The sequence below is a fragment of the Lipomyces japonicus genome, assembly GCF_038497905.1.
Source record: "Lipomyces japonicus strain CBS 7319 unplaced genomic scaffold V1514scaffold_77, whole genome shotgun sequence".
Taxonomy (NCBI): Eukaryota; Fungi; Ascomycota; class Lipomycetes; order Lipomycetales; family Lipomycetaceae; genus Lipomyces; species Lipomyces japonicus.
The window spans coordinates 1-20,239 of NW_027117889.1; the positions used below are offsets into that span (position 1 = coordinate 1).

The following is a 20,239-nucleotide window of genomic DNA, read 5'->3' on the forward strand; positions in this document are numbered from 1 at the left end:
ACTACTTTAAACCCCATTTTGTTATCAAAATGGTTTTCTTTACAATCAACGCTACGTATTGTTACCGTATAGTAGATAGCAAGTAAACAAATTTTAAATTATCAAAAGAAAAAAAAAATAAAATAAAACGAAAACAAAATAAATGATAAATGAAAGGAGGGGGTAAATAACAAAACTAAAAAAAAAATCATTAAAAAATAAAAACCAATTCTAATTACACTACAAAGCGACAATTCAACAAAACGTGGAAATTAAAAAACCAACCTTCAGTGCAAAAAAAAAAAATAATTATATCCTTTCATTATCAAAAAAATCCTATTTCTTTTTTATTTATTTTTTTTTTCAAAAGAAAATTCAATTCAAATGAGTCCTAAATTTTTGATTTTGGTAACAGATTTAACCGGAACCACCAGAGTACTTCTTTCCAAAGAGGATGAGCTGAAGCTGATCGTAGATGGAAATAACACCAGCACCGGCGACACCACGGAGAATGTTGGCACCGGCACCCTTGAACAAGGAACCAACACCGTTGGTCTTGACAATCTGGGTGAAAGCATCGAACGAAGACTTGTACTTCACGGCCTCACCGGAAGTCATCATCATGCGACGACGGACAGTATCGAGAGGGTAGGCAGCAATACCAGACACGGTGGTGACGGTCCAGCCGAGAATGAAGGAAGCAAGGAAGTTGCCCTCAAGAGGTCCGACGAGGAGAACGGGCTTGATGGAATCGTAAAGACCAAAGTAAAGACCACGGTAAACAACAATGCCAAAGACGGAAGGACCGAAACCACGGTAAAGACCACGGATACCATCAGAAGAAAGAGTCTTCTTGTAGACATCGACAAGACCGTTGAATTGACGCTGGCCACCCTTGGAAGCGGACTTGGAGTCGTTGGCAAGACGGGTACGAGCATAATCAAGGGAGTAGACAAACAAGAGAGAAGTGGCACCAGCAGCACCACCAGAGGCAAGATTACCAACGAACCAAGGCCAGTATCCATCTCTGTCCTTCTTGAAGCCGAAAAGGGCCTTGAAACGATCACGGAAGGCAAAGTTAAGGGCCTGGGTGGGGAAGTAACGGATCACGTTGGCGGTGTTACCTCTCCACAGGGCAACGACACCCTCGTCAGCGGCAGTGCGCTTGAAGCAGTCGACAATACCGGAGTATTTCTTGTCAAGACGACCTTGCTTGATCATCTCATCCTGGTTCTGGATGAGGAGCTTGACACGCTCGATAGGAGCAGCAGCGGTCTTGGAGACGGCGGCAGAGACACCGCCCACTAGTTTGCATTAGAAAAAAAATAAAAAATTTACCACCACTTTTACGTACTCAAAAAGTCAATCAAAAACTAAAAAAAAAAGTCAGTATTTAAAAATTTAAAAAAAAAAAAATTTTTTTCCCGTCCAAAGATCCCATCCAAAAACAAATATGAACAGCATATTTCGCATGTCAAAAACCAATTGAGTCCAATTCAAATTGAAACATCAACCATTGTCAATCCTGGTAGCCTTGCAAATGGGCAATCGAGTAGCCACGGTCATAGGCAACAAACAGCAACCCAATTGCAAAAAGAACAGAAGCGAACGGAGAAAAAAAAAACCAGCAATTAAAAGCAGAAAGCAAAAGAAACTTATACATACGTTAGACTCGGGCATTTTGACGATTAAATTTTCTCTAAAAGCAAAAAATTTAAATAATAAAGAGAAAAGAGAAAAAAAAGGAAGAAAAACGGAGGAGAAAAAAAAATAGGTCAAAATATATGTTTACGAACCCATCCCGCTTCGCCGCCACAGGGCTAGGGCTTGCGCCGGCGGGCCTTGTTAGTTTGGCGGCTGTTCTGGGGACGCGCGCACCAGGAGGTTAGGTGCCGGTGTTTAATTGGCCAGTTCGGCATATACTTCACGCAGGCGCTGGCAGTTATGCCACATCTGTGCAGGCAGGCACCGGTCCCGGCTCTTGCCACGTCGGGTTTTCTCGGCCGCTTTTACTGCCTGGCCAGCCAATCATCGGCCGCCGCGCCAGATCGAGTGGCTGCTCCGATTGGCCCGAAACGTCAAATTTTGTGGCACGTGACATCTTAATCAGGAGTAAACTCAGGAGTAGGCCTACGGATATAGACTATTATTACGACCGTAATACTTCACAAATTATACATTATTACACGAGTAAGATTATATCGGAACGTCTTGTCCGAGGCTGATGTGGTCGTCATCTTGTGTTTGAGGATCATCTTGCTTGACCGGAATGCCATGCACCGCGACCTTGTAGATGCACGTCAGGTCGGGCGAACCCCAATTAGTTTTAAACTTGAACTTCAAGTTCAGCACCTGGACCCGTCGCAGCATGCGCTGAATCTCGCCGGCAAACGTGAACGTTTGCCGATGCAATGCATGGTGAATGTTGTACTTAAACTCGCCGATTTTCACGTAATCACTATCTCCATCCTGCCGCCTTACCACCACTTCGGCCGACCGCGACGAAAACGACGACGATCCGAATTCGAGCACCTTGTTTGCTATCGCCCGTAGTGCCTGGCGTTCGCCAAGATCAGAAACCTCAACGTATACTTCAAACTCGTTTGGTGCGGACCTGTAATCCTTTGAAAGCTTCTTGGGTATGTGATCAACAGCCACCTCGTCCACGAATATCGTCTCCGACAATCGAATCGCAAGCGTGCCTTCGTTGCCTTTGAAAGGCCAGCAGTTACCACTGAACGCATCGGAGTTGAGTGCCAATGACGGCGTACGCAATCCTCCTCTGGCGAAACTGCTCAACATTTTTTTCAACGTCTGGCCTGAAGCGTATGGATCGAATGTTGCGGATGTCAAGAACGGATTCACGCGTGCGCCCGTACGTGCATCCGCATAATCAACCCTGCCAATTGTTTTTTCATCATATTTAATAATTGCCAGTTCAATTAACGTGTCAATCGCGCTTTGAGTCAAATTCTCCCACGACGACGACGACGACGACGACTTTAGGCTAGAAAGTGCTGCCGACTTTGATATCTTGTCATCCACGACATTTTCAATCTCCAATTTGGAATCTCGCAAACGGTGCACAAATTCATCTTTAACTGTGTCCATCTCGTGTTGCAAAAGATCAAGGAAATATCCCTTGGACACAAACGATTTGCGATCATCGTCGTCTTGAAATCTTCCCTGAATATGGGTTTCAATATAATTCTCAAATTCTGCCGCATTGTTTTCAATAAATCGATCCCAACTTGATTTGCTCGTGGCTTGCCAGGATTCTGTTTCCGTCTTTGTTGCAAATTCAGATTTCAAGTACTTCCAAAATTCGGCGTTAACCGAAACCTTGCCGTCCTTGCCAATCTCAACCGCAACCGTGGACGGCAATTTGTCTTCAATAATCTTTAACGCTGACTCTTGTGCTAATTTGGCCAGTTCATGATAAATTTGATCTATTTTTTTCCCCAACTTTGGCAAATCAACTTGGCCAACCTGTTGTTGAATCGTATCAACATTTTGAAAAATTTGATTTGCCCTGTCGAATAAACTTGTAATTTGTTTTGAAAATTTGGCTTCTGATTCAATCTGCCGGTCATGCAACGTGGCTAAAGATTCTTTGCCTGCACGTGCAGATTTGGCTAATTCTGTCTTCAACAAGTCAATATTCAAGTCCGAGTTAGCTTGCCTGTCATGAATTGATTGAGAAAACGAATCGAAATTTTGCTTGTCGTTTTTAGAAATCTTGAAAAATTCGTTTTGAAATGCTTGAGACGCTGAAGATAATTGTGCCAGTTTACTTTCCACGTCTAATAATCGGTACACGACATCTTGATTAGTGTCTGGCAACTTGCTTGGACTTGAATACGTAGGAATGATGTGTTTAAATTTTTCAGAAAGCCCGTCGTCGTCCTTGTCGTTATTCGCACCAAGCTTGAACGCATAAGCCACAGCTGCGATCGACAAGACCACAATGATTGCACTCCGGATTGAAAAATGCTTATAAAATGCCTGTTTAAGCTTGTAAGCCACAAAAAACGGGAAATTCTGAACCAGGACGGTTGTTGCAACTGGTTCGTTGTCGTTTAATTCCTGTTGCTCGTCACCGGTACTATCGGAGCGCTGGAATTGTTCAAGCACAGTGTTATCGTTCTCATATTCCTGAGAGTACGAGTTCAAGATTGAAGTATGCTCAATCGAATTATTTTGACCGATATTTGCAAACAAATCACTTGCATGAATGTGCCGCTTATTGGCCACGTTTGCAACGGGAGTTGGCGTTGATTCAATCTCAAAAATTTCATGCTCTTGTTCAATTTTGACCTTTGGCATGAAACTGGGCCTGGTTTTACTTGATTTGGGCGTTCGCCTGCTGCTGCTGCTCACGCTTCGACGAGAACTTGCCACGGACGATACGCTCGACGCGTCGTCGTCAGACACTGCCAATGCAATTAGATTAATACATACATATGTACAAATATATTTACCTTGAGACGATACAACACTGGCACTGCGTAGACTCCTGCGCCGTTCGTTTGCCGCGTTTTCATCCTGCACCGACAACGGCAGTGTTTTCTTCTTGCGTGCAGATGATCGAAGTTGCTTGGCCGGCGTGGTGTCCACCACGATCTCATCCAGATTCAGCTCCAACCGGTTTGACTTGCCCGCGGTGCTATCAACAACGCTACCGTTACTGTCACTGTATTCATACGTGGCATATCGGCTTGTGGCCGCAGCTGATGAATCCGCTGCCCTGTATGACGCCAGGTCTTGTTCAGGTTGAGATTGTTGTGCCCCGTTGTTCGGTTGATCTGAATGAGTTGTTCTCACTCGTCGTCTCCCGACAGGAGTTTTTGTAAACATTTTTTTTTTTTTTTTTTTTTGCTTATCAATCGCACTTCAGGTTGGATTCGATTGAGCAATGGAAATTAATGATTTGTAAAATGTTGATGCTTAAAATGTTGGTTGTTGTGTACAAATTACCGAATCGTTCGCGTTGGGAGTTTAAATAAATAAATACACAAAATCAATTTAATCGCATGCAAAGGAACTTTTTTTCACCCACAAACTAACGTGCAAACCATGAGACCAATACTCCGGCAATGCTTGCATCAGGCCCACAGGAAATTCAGTCAAGCTCATGCCAGACACGAAGCAATGCACGTATTTAACCGTCAGGTCAAGCAATTGCAACGAGACCGAGCAGCATGCGACCCTGAACTTAGTCGCCAGGTTGACTACTTGCGCAACGAGGTTGCCAACCGGTTAATTGAACGGTTACTAGTGATTGTCCGAAATCATGAAAAATTGGTTGACATTGGTGCCGGTGCTGGGCATGTCGAGCAAGCAATCGTGTCTGACAGGGAAGATCCGAGGGACAACGGCCTGTTGCAATCAAGGATTAAAAAAATCATCATGACTGATTTGTCAGAAAAGCTTTTATACCGGGACGCAGACGCGAGCCGGTTTGGATTTAACAACGAGCTTGACATTACGAGAGTTCACGTGGACGAAGAAGTCTTGTTTACCAGCAAGTTGTTGCAAGCAATCACGGGAAGCGGCAGCAGCAGCAGCAGCAGCAGCAGCGGCAAGGCTGGCGACGCAGCGTTTGAAAACACGGTCAACACTGTGATTTCAAACATGTCGTTGCACTGGGTAAATGATTTGCCTGGAATTCTTCAAAAGATCAAATACATGCTCGTGCCCGATGGCTTGTTTCTTGCCAGCATGATTGGCGGTGACTCGCTTTTCGAACTACGAACTTCATTGCAAATTGCCGAAATGAACTTGCTCGGAAGGGTTGCACCGCGACTATCACCTTTGGCCGGTATAGAAACGAAACCCGTTTGAATTGACCAAACTTTAACTAATTTGCCATTAGACGTGCGAGACATGGGCGGGCTTATGCAGCAAGCGGGGTACAATCTCATCACGATCGATGTGGACGACATTATCGTGTCATTCCCCGACATGCGGTCACTCATGAAAGATCTGCAACACATGGGCGAAAGCAACGCGGTCCTGCACCGGCCTCATTACCTGCCCAGGTCCGTCATGGCCGAAGCTGAAAAAGTATACAAGTCAATGCATGCCAACGATGACGGATCGTTGCCGGCCACGTTTAGAATCATTTACATGGTATGCATCAAGTTTTATTTTTTGGTAGTTGCGATTGCTAAGATTTGGTTTAGATTGGCTGGAAGCCAAGTCCGACCCAACAAAAGCCACTCGAACGGGGAACGGCCGACGTGAATCTTAAAGAAATTCTGTAAGCATAACCATTGTCCATTGTCCATTGTCGCATAGAACGGTATGGTTCTGGATAGAAATGTATTATAAAGCTGTACGTAAGCTGTGCGTGCGCACCCAATCAATAGCAAAACACGACCAACCATGCACCGAACGAGCGATTCTCAACCTCATGCTGCCTTCCTGTCCAGAGCATTCAGGCTTTACGTCGTTGTCCACCTTTTACTAACTCAAGATTGCAGCAAAAGTGGATGCATACCCAGGGTAGGGGTTTTGACGTGAGGTTGAGCAATTGCAGATTGCCAACCGTGTAAACTAACTGGACGATTGGGATCGAACCGAGCCAAAAAGAAAGACAAGGACCATCATGGCAGACATTGATTTCCGGAAAATTAACGTTGACCTTCTTGATGCCGAAAATAATATTACCGCCGAGGACTTGATCCCGCCCGCGATCGCGAACCTGCCACCGGTTAGCCTGGCCGAAGTGCAGGCCAAGGGCCAGGCGGTGCGGTCAGCGTTGGCCAGAGGCGATCATGTGGCTGCGCTGGTTGCTGCATTGGATGAGCCTCCATACACGGGATCGGAGCAAGTCAAGGTGAGAATTTTTTGGTGGTTGGTTGGTTGGTTGGTTGGTTCGTGGGGAAAGCTGACGATTGGTTGATAGCGGGTCCATCTCGGTGCCGTGATTGAGGTCTTGTCGACAATTAAATCCAGTGACTTGAGTTCATTAGTGGAAAGATTATCATCAGAGCAAAGGGACACGTTGATTAAATATTTATACAAGGGAATGAGCGTGCCAGAACAGCACGGCATTTCTGGCGTGTTGCTAAGCTGGTTTGAAAAGGCATGATGATTTTTTTAATTTTAATTTACATTTGAATCTGCTAACATGGCTACAAATTAGATTGTGGAAGTGTCGGGACAGGGCGCACTGGTTCGGTATTTGTCTGATAAAAGGACGGTTTGAAATTTTATTTTATTTATTTTTTTATTTTATTTTATAGTAATCTTAACCCGATCAATTCGTTACGAATTTGCAAGCCGTCCACAGTGTTGACTCGGATCCCTAATGCTTGCCTGTCTCGTTTTAATGCTTGCAAGGCCACGGTCGCCTTCCATGCGTCCTTGCGGCTAATCATGTACGTGACTTGAATCGGCGGCTCCGTCCTCGTGGTTGCTCGCATCACGCAACTTCTGGAGATGTCGTCCTGCAAGGAAATAAAATAAATAAATAAATAATCCGGTGCTTCCCTACGATGAAAAAAAAAGGACGGTGATCAACTTACTTCAATGCAAGAAATCATCCACGTTTGCAAATCACATCCGTTCGAATCATGACCATCATCCACAAACAATCCTTCAGGACTTATCCGTAAGCTCATATCTTTGGCCAAGATCTTGGACGGCGGCGTTGTGGTGGCAAACAAGTCCGTGCTCACGAACGCGCATGTCAGCTCGACCCGGTTCGGATCTTTGGCCGATAACCTGGCCGATGATATCGCAGCAGGCGCATGACCGTGCTTGACCGCTTTCTTGCCACCATCATCATCTTTATGATTGTGTTTAAGTGACTTGCCAACACGTGATTGCGTTTGATTCTTGCCATCCGGCGCGGCCGTGGTTTTCAACCCGTCAGGTAACGTAGTCAAGTACTCCGGGCTCGATTTGCCGGAAAGTGTGCCACGATGCCACGGCATGCCATACGGTTGGGCGGCATGCTCGCTAGATGGCGACAACCCTGTCGCCACCCGAGGTTGCTTGCCGCCTGTTCCCTGCCGGTCAAGATTCGACAGTGCTTCCTGATCACCATCACCAGCACCCGGCACCGTCACGTCGTCGTCCTCGTTGTTGTTGTTGTTGGTAGCGGCACGGTGCGGCCTAAACACGAGCCATGCGGCAGCCAAGACCAACCCCCAAACCATCACGACCACGACCGTATCCAAAAACCGAACCATGCTGGCTCTCAAATATGCTGACATCCATAACGGCATCAAGTTTGCCACCATAAATCCAATCACAATGCCGGAACCGAAATTGGCGTACCGGTGAACGTTCATCATCTTGGGGTTGTTGTTTTCGTTGTCCTTGTCCTTGTCCTTGTCGTGCGTGCTGATTACGTCGGCAAATTTGAATTGGTCCATCATAAATTCGTCAAAACTAAAAATAAAAATTAAAATAAAAATAAAAATAAAAATAAAAATAAAAATAAAAATAAAAATAAAAATAAACTCGATACAGGTTTACTATCGATCATGAATCATGTTTATGGTTTTTGCAATTGCTCGAGATAAACATAAGCCGGTGTTGGGAATTGAAAATATTCACATTCTTCTACAAGTTGTCGCAATTGAATTTTTTTTTTTTCAACCCAGAAAGGCTTTGTTTGTATGTCAATTACCCATATATAGATATCAATTTCATTTGCAGTGTATTTTTTTATTTTTTTTTTTATTTAGTAATATGTATGTATGTGTGTATGCCTGTCTTGCCTGGTGCTTGTCAATCGACGTGTTTAAACTTTAAACGCGACGTTATTCCGGTTCGGGATAATTGTAAACAACGTGCTGGTTACAACTGGTTTGAACATTCCATATTATTTCTTGTATCAAATCAATAAAAAAAAGATTTACATTTTAAAAAACAAACAAACAAACAAACAAACAAACAAACAAATGGTATTGTGATGTAATGTATAAATATATGTATGAATGTGAGTGAGCTTTTTGTTTTTTAAAATTCTTCTTCTTCTGGTCCAATCTCACCCACAAGTTGTGCTTCCTCTGCTGGTTCTGGAATCTCAAATCCTTCCTGCAATAGGAATCAGTCAGTCACGATACAAACTTAATCCATAATTGGTATCTTACCTCGGTCATGTATAAAATCTCTTGCACTTGTTTGATCAACACGTCCTTGTCCGGGTTGACCTCCGTGATGGCGCCCGATTCCAGTCCGGCCAGGTCATCATCTACTGAAGCTTGCACCAAAATTTCAATATCTCGTAACTTGCTGAAATAAAAATCTCGTTCTCGTTCCAACGCTTCGGCTTGCTCCCTGATGGCCGCGTTTTCTGCTTGCAAATGAGCAACTTGTACGGTCGCACTCGGCGTGCGCGTTCGTACTGCCGCTCCACCACCACTACTACTACTATTGCCGGCGCTGTGAAGAACCGTGTTCGTTGCGGTCGTGTTGTTTGTACTTGACTTGCGGTTTGAAACCACGGAAGCCGATCTCGAACTTGTCCTGCCAGCACCGGAACCGGAAATACTGGCATGACCTACTGCCGTGACTGGCTGACCTTTCCTTCTCGCCACGGCATCATAATCACCTCCAGGGTAAGACTGATCCCAAACTCGCTTGGCCCATTGCAAAAATTCAAGATTGTCTTGAAACTTGCACTTTACTAATTTTTCAACCGGGATAATCTTTTCCACCTTGTGATGCAAAAAAGCTGATTGCAAAACCTTGAAATTAGAAAGATATTGATATTCTGAATTCACATTAAACTAAAAAAAAAAAAAAACCCCCGGCCGGGATCAGATCTTGTTAGCTTGCAATCACAATCGTGGTTAACGGATTTACATCATACCTTGACCTTGGTCATGGGGATGTCACCAAAGATGGAATCAAAAATTTGACAAAGTGGTGCACCGGTACCGCATTGTTCAACCTTGACAAGATTTAATTGAAGCAAATCATTAATCCATGCCAGCAGTTCCTGTCTTGATTCTCCCATTGTGAAATACTTGATCGCTTATATATATCGTCGAACAATGACGTTAGATGTAAAAACAAACCCGTAGCTATTGAATCAATACCCAATCTATTTTTCTCTTCCCTTTCCCCGTATTGTGGTGCGGTACCAGTATGGAAAAAAAAAATGGTGCTTGTGTAAAATCGATGTTTTTGCTCGGGAAATCAATTTGTTTACTTCCCAGCGAGCGTACACGTGATGATGATCCTTCCACAACCAAAAAAAAAAAACCACATAATGAGTCGCTATTTACCGGAAAAAAAAAATAAAAAAAAAAACACTATATTATGTATATAAAATAAAAACAAAAGAATTCCTCTCATTCTCTTCATCTTGAAACCCAAAACCGGCGCCTGATTATTATTATTATAATAATAATAATCATAATAATAAAAAAAAACAACACAACAAGAACAACAAAATAAAGGCCAAGTGAAAACTGATAAGAAAATTGTTTAATATATATCTGCTACATATATATATATATATAAGCAAAATAAAAAAAAAATTATAAAAATAAAAATGAGTTGTTATTCACGCGACCGTAATAAGATAAGGAGGCATATAAATCAACAACGGAAAATGACAGAGACACAAAACCACACCACAAAAACAAAAAAACTCACTAATCAAGGCCTGCAATAAAACAAAAAAAAAAAAAAAAAAAAATCACGCACACATAACAAGCACAAAATGTTAAAAATGTTTAGCAAGCGCATCCTTGCTCGCTATTGCCACCAGCTCTTGACTCAAGATCAACCCTGCCCTCACCAGTACCGGTTCGACCTTTAGCACCGGCAGCGCCGCCTCGCTTATTGATAAGTTCTTCTGGAATCTTGGACGCGATCGCCAAAAAAACGTCGCGCACGTTTGCGCCGGTCTTTGCCGAGGTTTCAAAAAACAACAGGCCTTCCTCTTCGGCAAACTTTCTGCCTTCCTCAGTCGAAACCTTGCGCCGGTCTTCTTCTTCTTGACTCTCTTCTCCGTTCTCAGAGCACAGGTCAAGCTTGTTGCCGACCAACGCAATCACGATTTTCGGACTGGCCTGAGCATGTAACTCGTTAACCCAGTGACGGGCCTTGATAAGTGACGTGGGCTTCGTAAGATCATAAACTACCAGAGCGGTCTGAGCATTTCGGTAGTACATGGGAGCAAGCGACGCAAACCGTTCTTGTCCAGCAGTATCCCTGAAATTAAAGTGTCAGTACAATGGTCACGTATTTTTAAATCCCTAAAAACAGCACGTCATACCATATCTCAAACTTGATTGTTCTGTTGGGCAGGCTGCACTTTTGCGTCAGGAAAGCGGCTCCAATGGTGGGTTCTAATGGAAAACAAATCACCGTCAGTAAAACGCTCCACGCAATCATGCACATGCAACCGGATTTGATCAATAATGGAACCGATTCACTTTGGCCATGACAAAACCGTATCAAACCGATCCCACACAACGTTGCATCCAACGAATCTGATTCAACAACAAAACACGACTTGTGTTTTTTTTGTTTTCGACTAACCTTTGTTTTCTTGGAAATCGTTGCTGACGAATCTGAGCACCAAACTGGACTTGCCCACGGCGGCCTCACCCAGCAACACGAGCTTGACAGCCGCGGTTGGCTTTGCAGCAACAGGAGCAGAATCGAGAGAACTCATTAAAAAATTAAATAGAATAGTAAAATCAAAAAAATGACAATAAAACGATGACTTCTAAACCAAGGCAAAAACTTTGGAACTCGAGATTTCGGCTTGCCTTTTGCGAAACGAAACCAAGCGACGAGCGGCCGGATTTGTGTATATCGCAGCCGGTGTTAATTGCACCGCAGCCATTGCATTTATGCACGGGCGCTGAAGAAGCGTACACGTCACGTGCATGTCACGTGAAAACGATTTATGATTAAGTGCACATGAAACTATTCAGTTATGGGCGCACTTTATGGAAATGAATGATATCCACAGTAGACAAATAAGAACTATGTTTTTACGTCGTCTTTTATTAGATCAACATGAACTTTTTTTTGATACAAACAAATACAAAAAACCCCATGCGTCAATAGTAATAATAAATTAAAAAATTTGAAAATTTAGTGAACCTCGCCGGCAGGGAACTCAAACACGACCTGCTTGCCGGTGAGCTTGTTGTACACGGACTGGAACGATTCGAGCTTGTAATCGATCGCGTTTTTGTCCTTGTTGTCCAGAAAAACTTTTTGGATCTTGCCGCCACCAACAAGTGATCGAACCCGCTTGCCGACAATCTCGGTTGGAAACACGAGGTCCTCGAGCAGGGCCTCGTGCACGGCAGTCAAGGTGCGCGAACGGGGGCGCTTCTGTTGCTGTCTTGAACGACGACCTGGCTTTGGAAGAATTCTTCGCTGAGCAATGAAAACAACGTGGCGATCGGAGAACTTCTTCTCGAGCTCACGGGTGAGACTGTCACGGTTGAAACTGGGTTAGCAAGGGAAAAATCGACCGGAAACCTCGATATATATACATATATATATATATACACATACCGTTGCTGAATCTTGTGGAAAGAAGCAAGTGAAGGAACAGGCACGAAAATGGCAATCGCCTTCTTTCCGCCAGAGACCTCGACCTAAACCAAAAACACGTTAAGTTCCACCTCGCTTCTCCTATACTGAATCTAAATCACGCCCACATCCGTTGTCCCTTCCCCTGCAATTGAACGACCCCGTTTTTCTTTGACCATTCCGTACAGACAACCAAACAACCAAAAAAAAAAAATTCGTACCTCCTTGGCAGCAGCAAACTGAAGCGGTCGGAGATCGGCCTTCAGGTCAGCGACAGACGTCTCGAGGTCATAGAAAGCCTGAGCAACGGAAAGCTCCAAATCAGATGGAGACGTGGTGGTGATCTTCAAAAGAGCCGACATGGTGGTTGTGATTTTGTTGAGATACTTGTTGGAATTTGCGTCGGTCAATTTTGATTATTCAATTTCCTCCTCCTCGCCAGCGGCTCAACCGCGGCGGCAGCGTTTTTTTGGCGCCAAACAAAACGCGGGTTCGCCCGTGACTGCGTTTAGCCCTACGTTGGCTACGGCCCACAACACTAGGGCTAAGCATGCATGCATTATCTATTATATGTACAACATTTGCCATCACGTGCACGACCCCACGACCCCGTCGCACCGGCCACACAGCTCGTCGGCGTGGTTGGCCCGGAACTGCCAGCACCGCGGGCATTTGTGATGGCGTGGCTTCACAATCTGTACCGTGACTGGCTCGTTTTTAATGACCAATTGCTCATCTTGACCATTGCCACCTGCTGGGGCCGAAAATGTCCACTCGCCGCGGTCCTGACTGCCTCGGTCTCGGTCGGCCTTACCCACTGGCACGATCGTCACGTTCGATGCCACCAAAAGTTCCGGAAGGTGTGTTTCTGAGAAAAACCAGCCCAGGTTAGCCAAAAAAAAAAAAAAAAAAAAAAAAAAAATTATTAAAACCTGGTAAACTTGCCATGTTTGCGTAAAAACTCAAATGCGTGCGTTCCTGGCTTGACCGTGATCACCACGTCGGCTTCTAACGAGCTTCCAATAACTCTTTTTTATTTTTTTTTTAATAAAATTCCATGTCAGCCCAATTCGTGCTTTGCCCATGTCTGCAAAAAACTTACTTTGCTTGACGAGCTCTTTCCATTAGCGCTTTCACTTTATCCTGAATCAGTCCGATCTCAACAAACTCGTGCACAATCAATTCGTTATCCCATTCCTGCGGGCTGGTCACCCACCCGGCTGCAAACGGTGAATCTGCAAATGTGTTGTTGCTTGTTGTTAATGGCTTGAATTTGTCAGGAGTATATTGCCATACTTCTTGAGTAAGTAACGGCACGATTGGTGAAAGAATTGCCAGGTATGTTTGTAAAAGCTAAGAAAATTTTTAGTTACTCATGATTCATTCCTCGTTTGCCATTTGGTCACTTACATGTGCCAAAACTGTCTGCGCCGATCGACGGTACAAGCTTTTCGCATCATCCGTGTATAATCTATCCTTTGAAATTGTGAAATATGATGTTGATAATTGCGAAAGGTGATTATTAACAGCTTGCACGACTCTTGAGAATGCAAACTTATCGTAATATTCTTTGGTCTCTTTTTGCAAATGATACAAATTAAACAATGCCAACTTGTCAAACTGAAAAATTAAAAATAAAATTATTAGTTTAAAAATAATATATATATATATAATTTTTTTTTTCAATTCTTACCGGGTTTAAATGTTCATATGAAACAAAGTCTTGGTTAAACCCATTCAAGTTTCCCAAAATGTATCGAAACGTTCGTCTAATTTTACTCAACGAATCTGATACTCTTTGCAACATGACCTTGCTCACGGCCATGTCCGTCGTATACTCTGATTGTGCCACCCATAATCGAAGACCGCTCACGCCTAATGGTGGCACGCCTGCATATCCGGTCGTGGTTATCTGAGCCGGAACCACCACGTTGCCTAGTGATTTTGACATTTTCTTGCCGTTGTCATCAAGCGTGAACCCATGAGTGATCACAGTCCTGAAAAGTGGTGTTGACACTGTACCAACACCACCACCACCACTACCACCACCATTAGCGGCAGCGTACGTAAGTAATGAGGACTGGAACCATCCTCGGTGCTGATCTGATCCTTCAAGGTACACGTCTGCCAGTGCAACGTTTTGGTCACGAACATCACCATACTTGTCTTGCACAAGTTTCCAACTCGTGCCTGAATCAAACCAGACGTCCATAGTGTCCGTGCCCTTCACGTATTTTTTGCCGTCATGTTGATATTCCGGAGCTACCCATGATTCCACATTTGATTCAACTTCAAACCAACTCTCAATCCCGCGAGTTTGAATTTGACCGATAATGTGTTCAACACTTGACTCCGTCATTAATGGCTCGCCAGTGTCGGCATCAAACAATGCCGGAATCGGCACGCCCCAGACTCGTTGCCGGGATATGCACCATTCTGATCTTGACAACGTGAACGATGACAACCGGTGCTTGCCAGTTTCGGGCACGAATTCGACCTTGTCCAACGATCTTACCGCTTCTTGCTTGATTGATTCCACGTCGGCAAACCACTGAGCCGTGGCCCGGATCACGACCGGCCGCTTGGATCGCCAATCGTACGGATATTTGTGCTTGTAATTCGCATTCACGCCCGCCAACGCACCCGCGCTTGACAACAGGTCCAACACGGCTTGTTGGCCATCGGTCAATACTTTTTTGCCCACCAACGCGGCATGCAATTCCGCACATCCTGCCGCCACGGCGGCCGTAAACTCGCCGGCATCGTTCACGGGTGAGTACGGTGCGATGCCGTGTTTCTGGCCAAGCAGGTAATCATCCATGCCGTGACCGGGCGCGGTGTGGACCAACCCGGTACCAGAATCGGGCGAGACGTGGTCTGCGGGCAAGATGGGTTGCCGCACTCGATCGAATAACGGGTGAACATATGTGCATGTGGTCAAAATTTGGCCGGGGATTGCCGACGCCAGCACGACGTATTCCGGATTGGTCGAACTCAACTCCTGCTTCAACGCCTGCACGCGGGCATCAGCGATTAGTGAAACATTGTTGTCGGACAATCGCACCAAGCTGTATGTTAATTCAGGGTTAACCGCGATTGCCTTGTTGGACGGAATCGTCCACGGCGTGGTGGTCCAAATTAATGCCGACAATGAATCAGGTCGCACATGAACGCCGGCGTGGTTGGCAGTCAAGTAATCAACCAATGCTTGCGAATCCCGCAATTTAAACGTCACAAACGCAGACGTGCTCACATGATCATCAGCATATTCCAATTCGGCTTCGGCCAGCGCGGTTCGGGATTGGCAACTCCAATACACCGGCCTAAACCGTCGATAGATTAATCCGGATTTGACCATGGCTTTGAACACTTGCAACTGCCTGATTTCGTAATCTGATTGCATGGTTAAATAAACCTGATCCCAATCTCCCAACGTGCCCCATTCCCTAAAATTTTTCATGTGCTTGCTCACGGTGGCCTGCGCATGCATTCTCGCCAACTTGCGCAATTCAGTCGCACTCAACCGTTCGGCCTTGCGCTTGCCAATTTTTTCCAAAACTTTTAATTCGATCGGAAGCCCATGACAATCCCAACCTGGAATAAATGATACCTGACGACCTTGTAAAATTTGATAGCGAAGAATGATGTCCTTGGTGATTTTGTTTACCGCGTGGCCTATTTTTAAAGCGGGTTTTGTTATTTATTAGCCAAATGATTTTGCTCGAACAGTGTTCAGCCTTACCTAAATGCACATCCGCATTGGCATATGGAGGCCCGTCGTGTAATATAAACAATTTATCTTTTGGCAATGTTGATTTCTATGAGAACTATTTTAGTCTTGCCGTTGGAGGGACATTGAAAGTGACCGACCGTACCTGCCAATCGTATAAATCATCCGAAACAATCTTGCCAAATCGTTCTTGCACTTTTTTCCGATCAGTCCTGACCGGGAAATCCGTCTTTGGCATCAAAATCGTATCGGAATAAGAATGAGTCAAAGTAGAGGTAGCAGTAGTTGCATGCCGAGCTGCTAATAATAGGCGCTTGTTGCTAGTGCAACTCAGCAATGCCTGCTGCACTGGCCTGAGCGGCAATGGAGTTATTAATAATTTCATTTGATTTGCATAAACTTGACTATATAATTTGCATGTTTTTAATTGCTCATTGTTGAATTGAAACAGTGCAAATTATCCGTACCATTATTAATTTCCTCGGGCCAATTCAATTTTTTTTTTTTCGGGATCACCAAATTCAGGGGTGCAAACAACCAAGTTTACGTTCAATTAACTTGTTTTGCAAAAATAATTTATTTGATTTACGTAAAAAATATGAAATTAACCGAACCCGGCCCATTCAATAGAAAAAGAAACAAATTCTTGTTGGCCAGTAGCCGTCGTATCTGGTTGAGCAGGTTTACGTAATCCTCCGACCACCCATGCCTTTTTAACGCCGGTGCCTAACCTGCCGGATCCAATCGCATCAAGCAAATCAAATTCTTCATCCCATTCCAAACCTCGAACCAAAAAATGAGAATGATATCGCAACGGATCACCAGGGTATGCCAAAAAATGACAACCAAATCTTAATCCGGGCGAAACAAAATATGCCCGGTCATGAAGAAACTTGTAAACATGAAATTTTGCAGAACCGTACAAATGACTGATGGCAGATTCCGGAACTAACACGGGCCGGTATTGATCATCAGCAGTAATCGCGGGTGTGGAAACCGCAGACACCGGGTCGGCTAATTCGAGGTCACGAACCTTGTCGTGAACGGCAGCTTCGTCACCAACAGCCGCCAGCAATGGCGCGTGGGTTGCCTTTTCATCAACAATACGAGCAATGCGTTTAAATACCAACAAAGCAGCCTCTTCAGGCAGGAGCTGCAAGGGCAAGCCCAAAAATACGCTTTGCTGAGGCACCTGCGGCAACGTGCCGGCCAAAATGCCGGAGATGTTGTGGTCCACTCGAAGCCGCTTGACGGTTTCGAGATCGAAAACAAAGAATTGGCCGTCCAGGCAGCTAATGTAAATGTCAGACATCTATAAAACAAGTCAGCAACGGGAAATAATATTATAAAACGTGCAGATCTTATATATATATATATTTTTTTTAAAAATTCATATTGACATTTACAACATGTGCGCAGAACCAATTGCGGAAAGCAATTGAGAAGCCTGTGCAATTCAGGGGATTGACAGATTATAAAGGTGTTTAATCATGCAAAAAAAAAAAAAAAATCAGATGGTCCACTGTTCATACCTTTAGAGAAGTCGGAGCACGATGCATGCATAGAGCAACTTTTTTGTAAGCATTTAATTAGCATCAAACAGAATTCAAACCGAAACATAAACACAACAAACACAGTCAAATAAGTCTCGGGGCTTCTTAGAGGTTTAGCCAAGCATCATGAGAGAAAACTTCATGGGCAAATAGATTTTTTTTCGTCATTGACAAAAAGGCTGCATTGTTGGTTGTCCCAAGCAAGACAAAGAAAAAGACGACATACCTATTGCATGATCAAATAAAGAACAAGACAGCCTACGAGACCATAAGCAACCGTCATACGTGACTATGCAATCAATTGCACAACCACCACAAAAAAAAAAAAAGTGAGAGAAAAGGACAAAGAGAAAATTTATTTGGCCGAGAAAAAAAAAATGGCCGAGATAGGGGTGACTACGAATAGCGCGCGGGCGGCAGCAAACGGCTATTGGCAGACAGCAGCGTAGTTTTGGCCGCGTGCAGTTTCGTCGTCCGCTTCCTTTCGCCTTTCCAACCCAAATCATCTCGACAAACCCCTTTTTTTTTTTTGTTGTTGTTCGTTTGTTGCTGCTGCTGCTACTGCATTTTATTTTTATTTTTCTGTAGGTATGTATTTGATGCATTGCATTGTCTAGCAACTTTCTGTTGTTTTGGGTTGCTTGATTCTGCCGCCGGATGATGCATGCCTTGGACCGTCCGGGTGGGTCCCTTTCCTCGAGGGGCCGGGTTTTTGTGCTTTCGAGTTCATCCTGTCGTTCGAATGGCGATCTCATCTGATGGATTGTCGGATTGCAGAGCCTCATTGATTGATTGGCCATGGATGATTGTTGTTTAAAGGCGCCGGCTCCCGGGGGGGTGGCAGGTCGATCGTTTGCAAGGCACAGCCCTGTCCTGTTTACCTTGACTAATCATCGACAATCTTTTTTTTTTTTTGGTTGGATTGAACACGGTTTCTAACTCAATGTGTTGTTTTATTTAGACAAATCAAACAATGGGTCTTTCTATCTCCAAGCTTCTCCAAGGGCTCTTTGGCCGGAAGGTATGTGTGTTGCATTGCATGCATCGTCATGTCGTCATCCTCTTCAATTGAACCACGCTCCATCGCGCCAATGGCATCCGTGGGTCGGCCAATTGATACTTACAATTCTTTTTTTGTAACTGCAGGAAATGAGAATTTTGATGGTTGGTTTGGATGCTGCCGGTACGTTTTTTTTTTTTTTTTTTTTTGCCTTTTGCGACGCCTCGTTAGTAGTAAACGCAACGGCCACGCGGGTGGTTCACGCAAATGCTTCTGCCGACCACCACAGTCCTACCGGTCGCATGTTTCTTTTCTTTTTAATTCTATTCATGTTTTTATTTTTTTTGTTTACATGATGCTAACAATTGCTGTATAGGAAAGACGTAAGTTTTGCTTGCATATCAATCAGGCTTGTGGTTGTCTAACTGGTGTAGCACGATTCTGTATAAGCTCAAGCTCGGTGAGATTGTTACAACGATCCCGACCATTGGTTTCAACGTCGAGACCGTCGAGTACAAGAACATTTCATTTACTGTTTGGGATGTGGGTGGACAGGACAAGATCCGTCCCCTTTGGCGCCACTACTTTCAAAACACTCAGGGTATAATCTTTGTTGTCGACAGTAACGACAGAGAGCGTATTTCTGAGGCCCGTGAGGAACTGCAAAGAATGTTGAACGAAGACGAACTTCGGGATGCGCTTCTTTTGGTGTTTGCCAACAAGCAGGATCTTCCTAACGCCATGAACGCGGCTGAGATTACCGACAAGCTTGGTCTTCACTCACTTAGACAGCGGGCTTGGTACATTCAGGCTACCTGTGCTACTTCTGGAGATGGTCTTTACGAAGGTACGCAGATTAAAAATAAAACGTTATTGTCATTTGCTAACACTAATGCTGTTTTGCAGGTTTGGAATGGTTGAGCACGAATCTTCGCAAGAGATCATAAAGCATTTGATTTTTGTAATATCAATAACAAACTATGATTTGAAATTTTTTTTTTTTTTTTTTTAATTAAATGTGCGTCCAAAACAAAGTCTAATTTGTACTTCTTTTTATCTTTTCCCAAATAGTTTTTTTCTCCTTCTCCATTTCCTTCTATTTTTTTTTTTTGTTATTTTATTTTATGTTTGTTGTTGCCCATAGTTTAAGTTTATGTAGGTTCTTGAGCCGTTTTTTTTATTATATTTATTTTGTGTTTAGTTTTCGTCTTTACGTTTTTTTACAGTTTGTCCATTTTATATTATATTATATTTATTTATACTTGACCTGAAACTTGTGTTGTATGCTGTAAATATGGCCATTTAATTCCAATACAGCAGGCATGCAATTCTTATTGTAATTGATGAGATTATTTCAAACTTGCAGTTGAACATTATTGCAACAACAACAACAACAACACTGCTGCTAAATGACAAGCAATGCCTTGAAGTGATCTAGTAGGATTTAAA

The 20,239-nt window shown here is 43.9% G+C and overlaps 11 protein-coding genes across 11 annotated transcripts; 3 read left to right on the top strand and 8 right to left on the bottom strand.

Annotated features, from left to right (window-relative positions):
- Positions 1-76: 76 nt before the first annotated feature.
- On the bottom strand, positions 77-1,713 carry V1514DRAFT_338517 (mitochondrial carrier domain-containing protein). Its single transcript, XM_066928845.1, has 3 exons — positions 1,645-1,713; positions 1,334-1,352; positions 77-1,283 (listed from the first exon to the last, which is right to left on the bottom strand). Exons 1-3 carry the CDS (start codon positions 1,657-1,659, stop codon positions 397-399), a joined length of 921 nt encoding a protein of 306 aa, XP_066780791.1. The 5' UTR covers positions 1,660-1,713; the 3' UTR covers positions 77-396.
- A 384-nt stretch (positions 1,714-2,097) lies between these two features.
- On the bottom strand, positions 2,098-4,944 carry V1514DRAFT_354827 (uncharacterized protein). The gene is made up of 2 exons (XM_066929609.1): positions 4,461-4,944; positions 2,098-4,412 (listed from the first exon to the last, which is right to left on the bottom strand). Exons 1-2 carry the CDS (start codon positions 4,834-4,836, stop codon positions 2,176-2,178), a joined length of 2,613 nt encoding a protein of 870 aa, XP_066780792.1. The 5' UTR covers positions 4,837-4,944; the 3' UTR covers positions 2,098-2,175.
- Positions 4,945-5,130: 186 nt separating this feature from the next.
- V1514DRAFT_349221 (uncharacterized protein) lies at positions 5,131-6,245 on the top strand (the record flags this gene model as incomplete). Its single annotated transcript, XM_066929361.1, has 3 exons — positions 5,131-5,800; positions 5,855-6,111; positions 6,165-6,245. The coding sequence occupies 3 exons, from the start codon at positions 5,131-5,133 to the stop codon at positions 6,243-6,245; spliced, it is 1,008 nt and encodes a 335-aa protein (XP_066780793.1).
- Positions 6,246-6,589: 344 nt separating this feature from the next.
- Positions 6,590-7,300, top strand: V1514DRAFT_360614 (actin-related protein 2/3 complex subunit 5; the record flags this gene model as incomplete). The annotated part of the gene is made up of 3 exons (XM_066929690.1): positions 6,590-6,820; positions 6,890-7,069; positions 7,130-7,300. 3 exons carry the CDS (start codon positions 6,590-6,592, stop codon positions 7,190-7,192), a joined length of 474 nt encoding a protein of 157 aa, XP_066780794.1. The 3' UTR covers positions 7,193-7,300.
- On the bottom strand, positions 7,195-8,698 carry V1514DRAFT_338525 (uncharacterized protein). Its single transcript, XM_066928846.1, has 3 exons — positions 8,462-8,698; positions 7,512-8,382; positions 7,195-7,433 (listed from the first exon to the last, which is right to left on the bottom strand). The coding sequence occupies exons 2-3, from the start codon at positions 8,367-8,369 to the stop codon at positions 7,224-7,226; spliced, it is 1,068 nt and encodes a 355-aa protein (XP_066780795.1). The 5' UTR covers positions 8,370-8,382; positions 8,462-8,698; the 3' UTR covers positions 7,195-7,223.
- A 200-nt stretch (positions 8,699-8,898) lies between these two features.
- On the bottom strand, positions 8,899-10,133 carry V1514DRAFT_338529 (calponin homology domain-containing protein). The gene is made up of 3 exons (XM_066928847.1): positions 9,812-10,133; positions 9,090-9,728; positions 8,899-9,033 (listed from the first exon to the last, which is right to left on the bottom strand). Exons 1-3 carry the CDS (start codon positions 9,956-9,958, stop codon positions 8,956-8,958), a joined length of 864 nt encoding a protein of 287 aa, XP_066780796.1. The 5' UTR covers positions 9,959-10,133; the 3' UTR covers positions 8,899-8,955.
- A 109-nt stretch (positions 10,134-10,242) lies between these two features.
- V1514DRAFT_364833 (ras family-domain-containing protein) lies at positions 10,243-11,733 on the bottom strand. Its single transcript, XM_066929796.1, has 3 exons — positions 11,494-11,733; positions 11,228-11,300; positions 10,243-11,163 (listed from the first exon to the last, which is right to left on the bottom strand). Exons 1-3 carry the CDS (start codon positions 11,627-11,629, stop codon positions 10,683-10,685), a joined length of 690 nt encoding a protein of 229 aa, XP_066780797.1. The 5' UTR covers positions 11,630-11,733; the 3' UTR covers positions 10,243-10,682.
- Positions 11,734-11,947: 214 nt separating this feature from the next.
- Positions 11,948-12,933, bottom strand: V1514DRAFT_338533 (40S ribosomal protein eS7). Its single transcript, XM_066928848.1, has 3 exons — positions 12,729-12,933; positions 12,490-12,572; positions 11,948-12,406 (listed from the first exon to the last, which is right to left on the bottom strand). Exons 1-3 carry the CDS (start codon positions 12,867-12,869, stop codon positions 12,058-12,060), a joined length of 573 nt encoding a protein of 190 aa, XP_066780798.1. The 5' UTR covers positions 12,870-12,933; the 3' UTR covers positions 11,948-12,057.
- V1514DRAFT_338537 (tRNA synthetases class I-domain-containing protein) lies at positions 12,934-16,706 on the bottom strand. Its single transcript, XM_066928849.1, has 7 exons — positions 16,383-16,706; positions 16,250-16,325; positions 14,201-16,182; positions 13,918-14,127; positions 13,610-13,860; positions 13,453-13,535; positions 12,934-13,375 (listed from the first exon to the last, which is right to left on the bottom strand). The coding sequence occupies exons 1-7, from the start codon at positions 16,620-16,622 to the stop codon at positions 13,095-13,097; spliced, it is 3,123 nt and encodes a 1,040-aa protein (XP_066780799.1). The 5' UTR covers positions 16,623-16,706; the 3' UTR covers positions 12,934-13,094.
- Positions 16,707-16,798: 92 nt separating this feature from the next.
- Positions 16,799-18,119, bottom strand: V1514DRAFT_338543 (tRNA intron endonuclease). Its single transcript, XM_066928850.1, has 2 exons — positions 17,770-18,119; positions 16,799-17,549 (listed from the first exon to the last, which is right to left on the bottom strand). Exons 1-2 carry the CDS (start codon positions 17,794-17,796, stop codon positions 16,842-16,844), a joined length of 735 nt encoding a protein of 244 aa, XP_066780800.1. The 5' UTR covers positions 17,797-18,119; the 3' UTR covers positions 16,799-16,841.
- Positions 18,120-18,285: 166 nt separating this feature from the next.
- V1514DRAFT_338546 (ADP-ribosylation factor family-domain-containing protein) lies at positions 18,286-20,112 on the top strand. Its single transcript, XM_066928851.1, has 5 exons — positions 18,286-18,811; positions 18,937-18,973; positions 19,167-19,173; positions 19,225-19,637; positions 19,697-20,112. The coding sequence occupies exons 1-5, from the start codon at positions 18,764-18,766 to the stop codon at positions 19,735-19,737; spliced, it is 546 nt and encodes a 181-aa protein (XP_066780801.1). The 5' UTR covers positions 18,286-18,763; the 3' UTR covers positions 19,738-20,112.
- Positions 20,113-20,239: the final 127 nt, after the last annotated feature.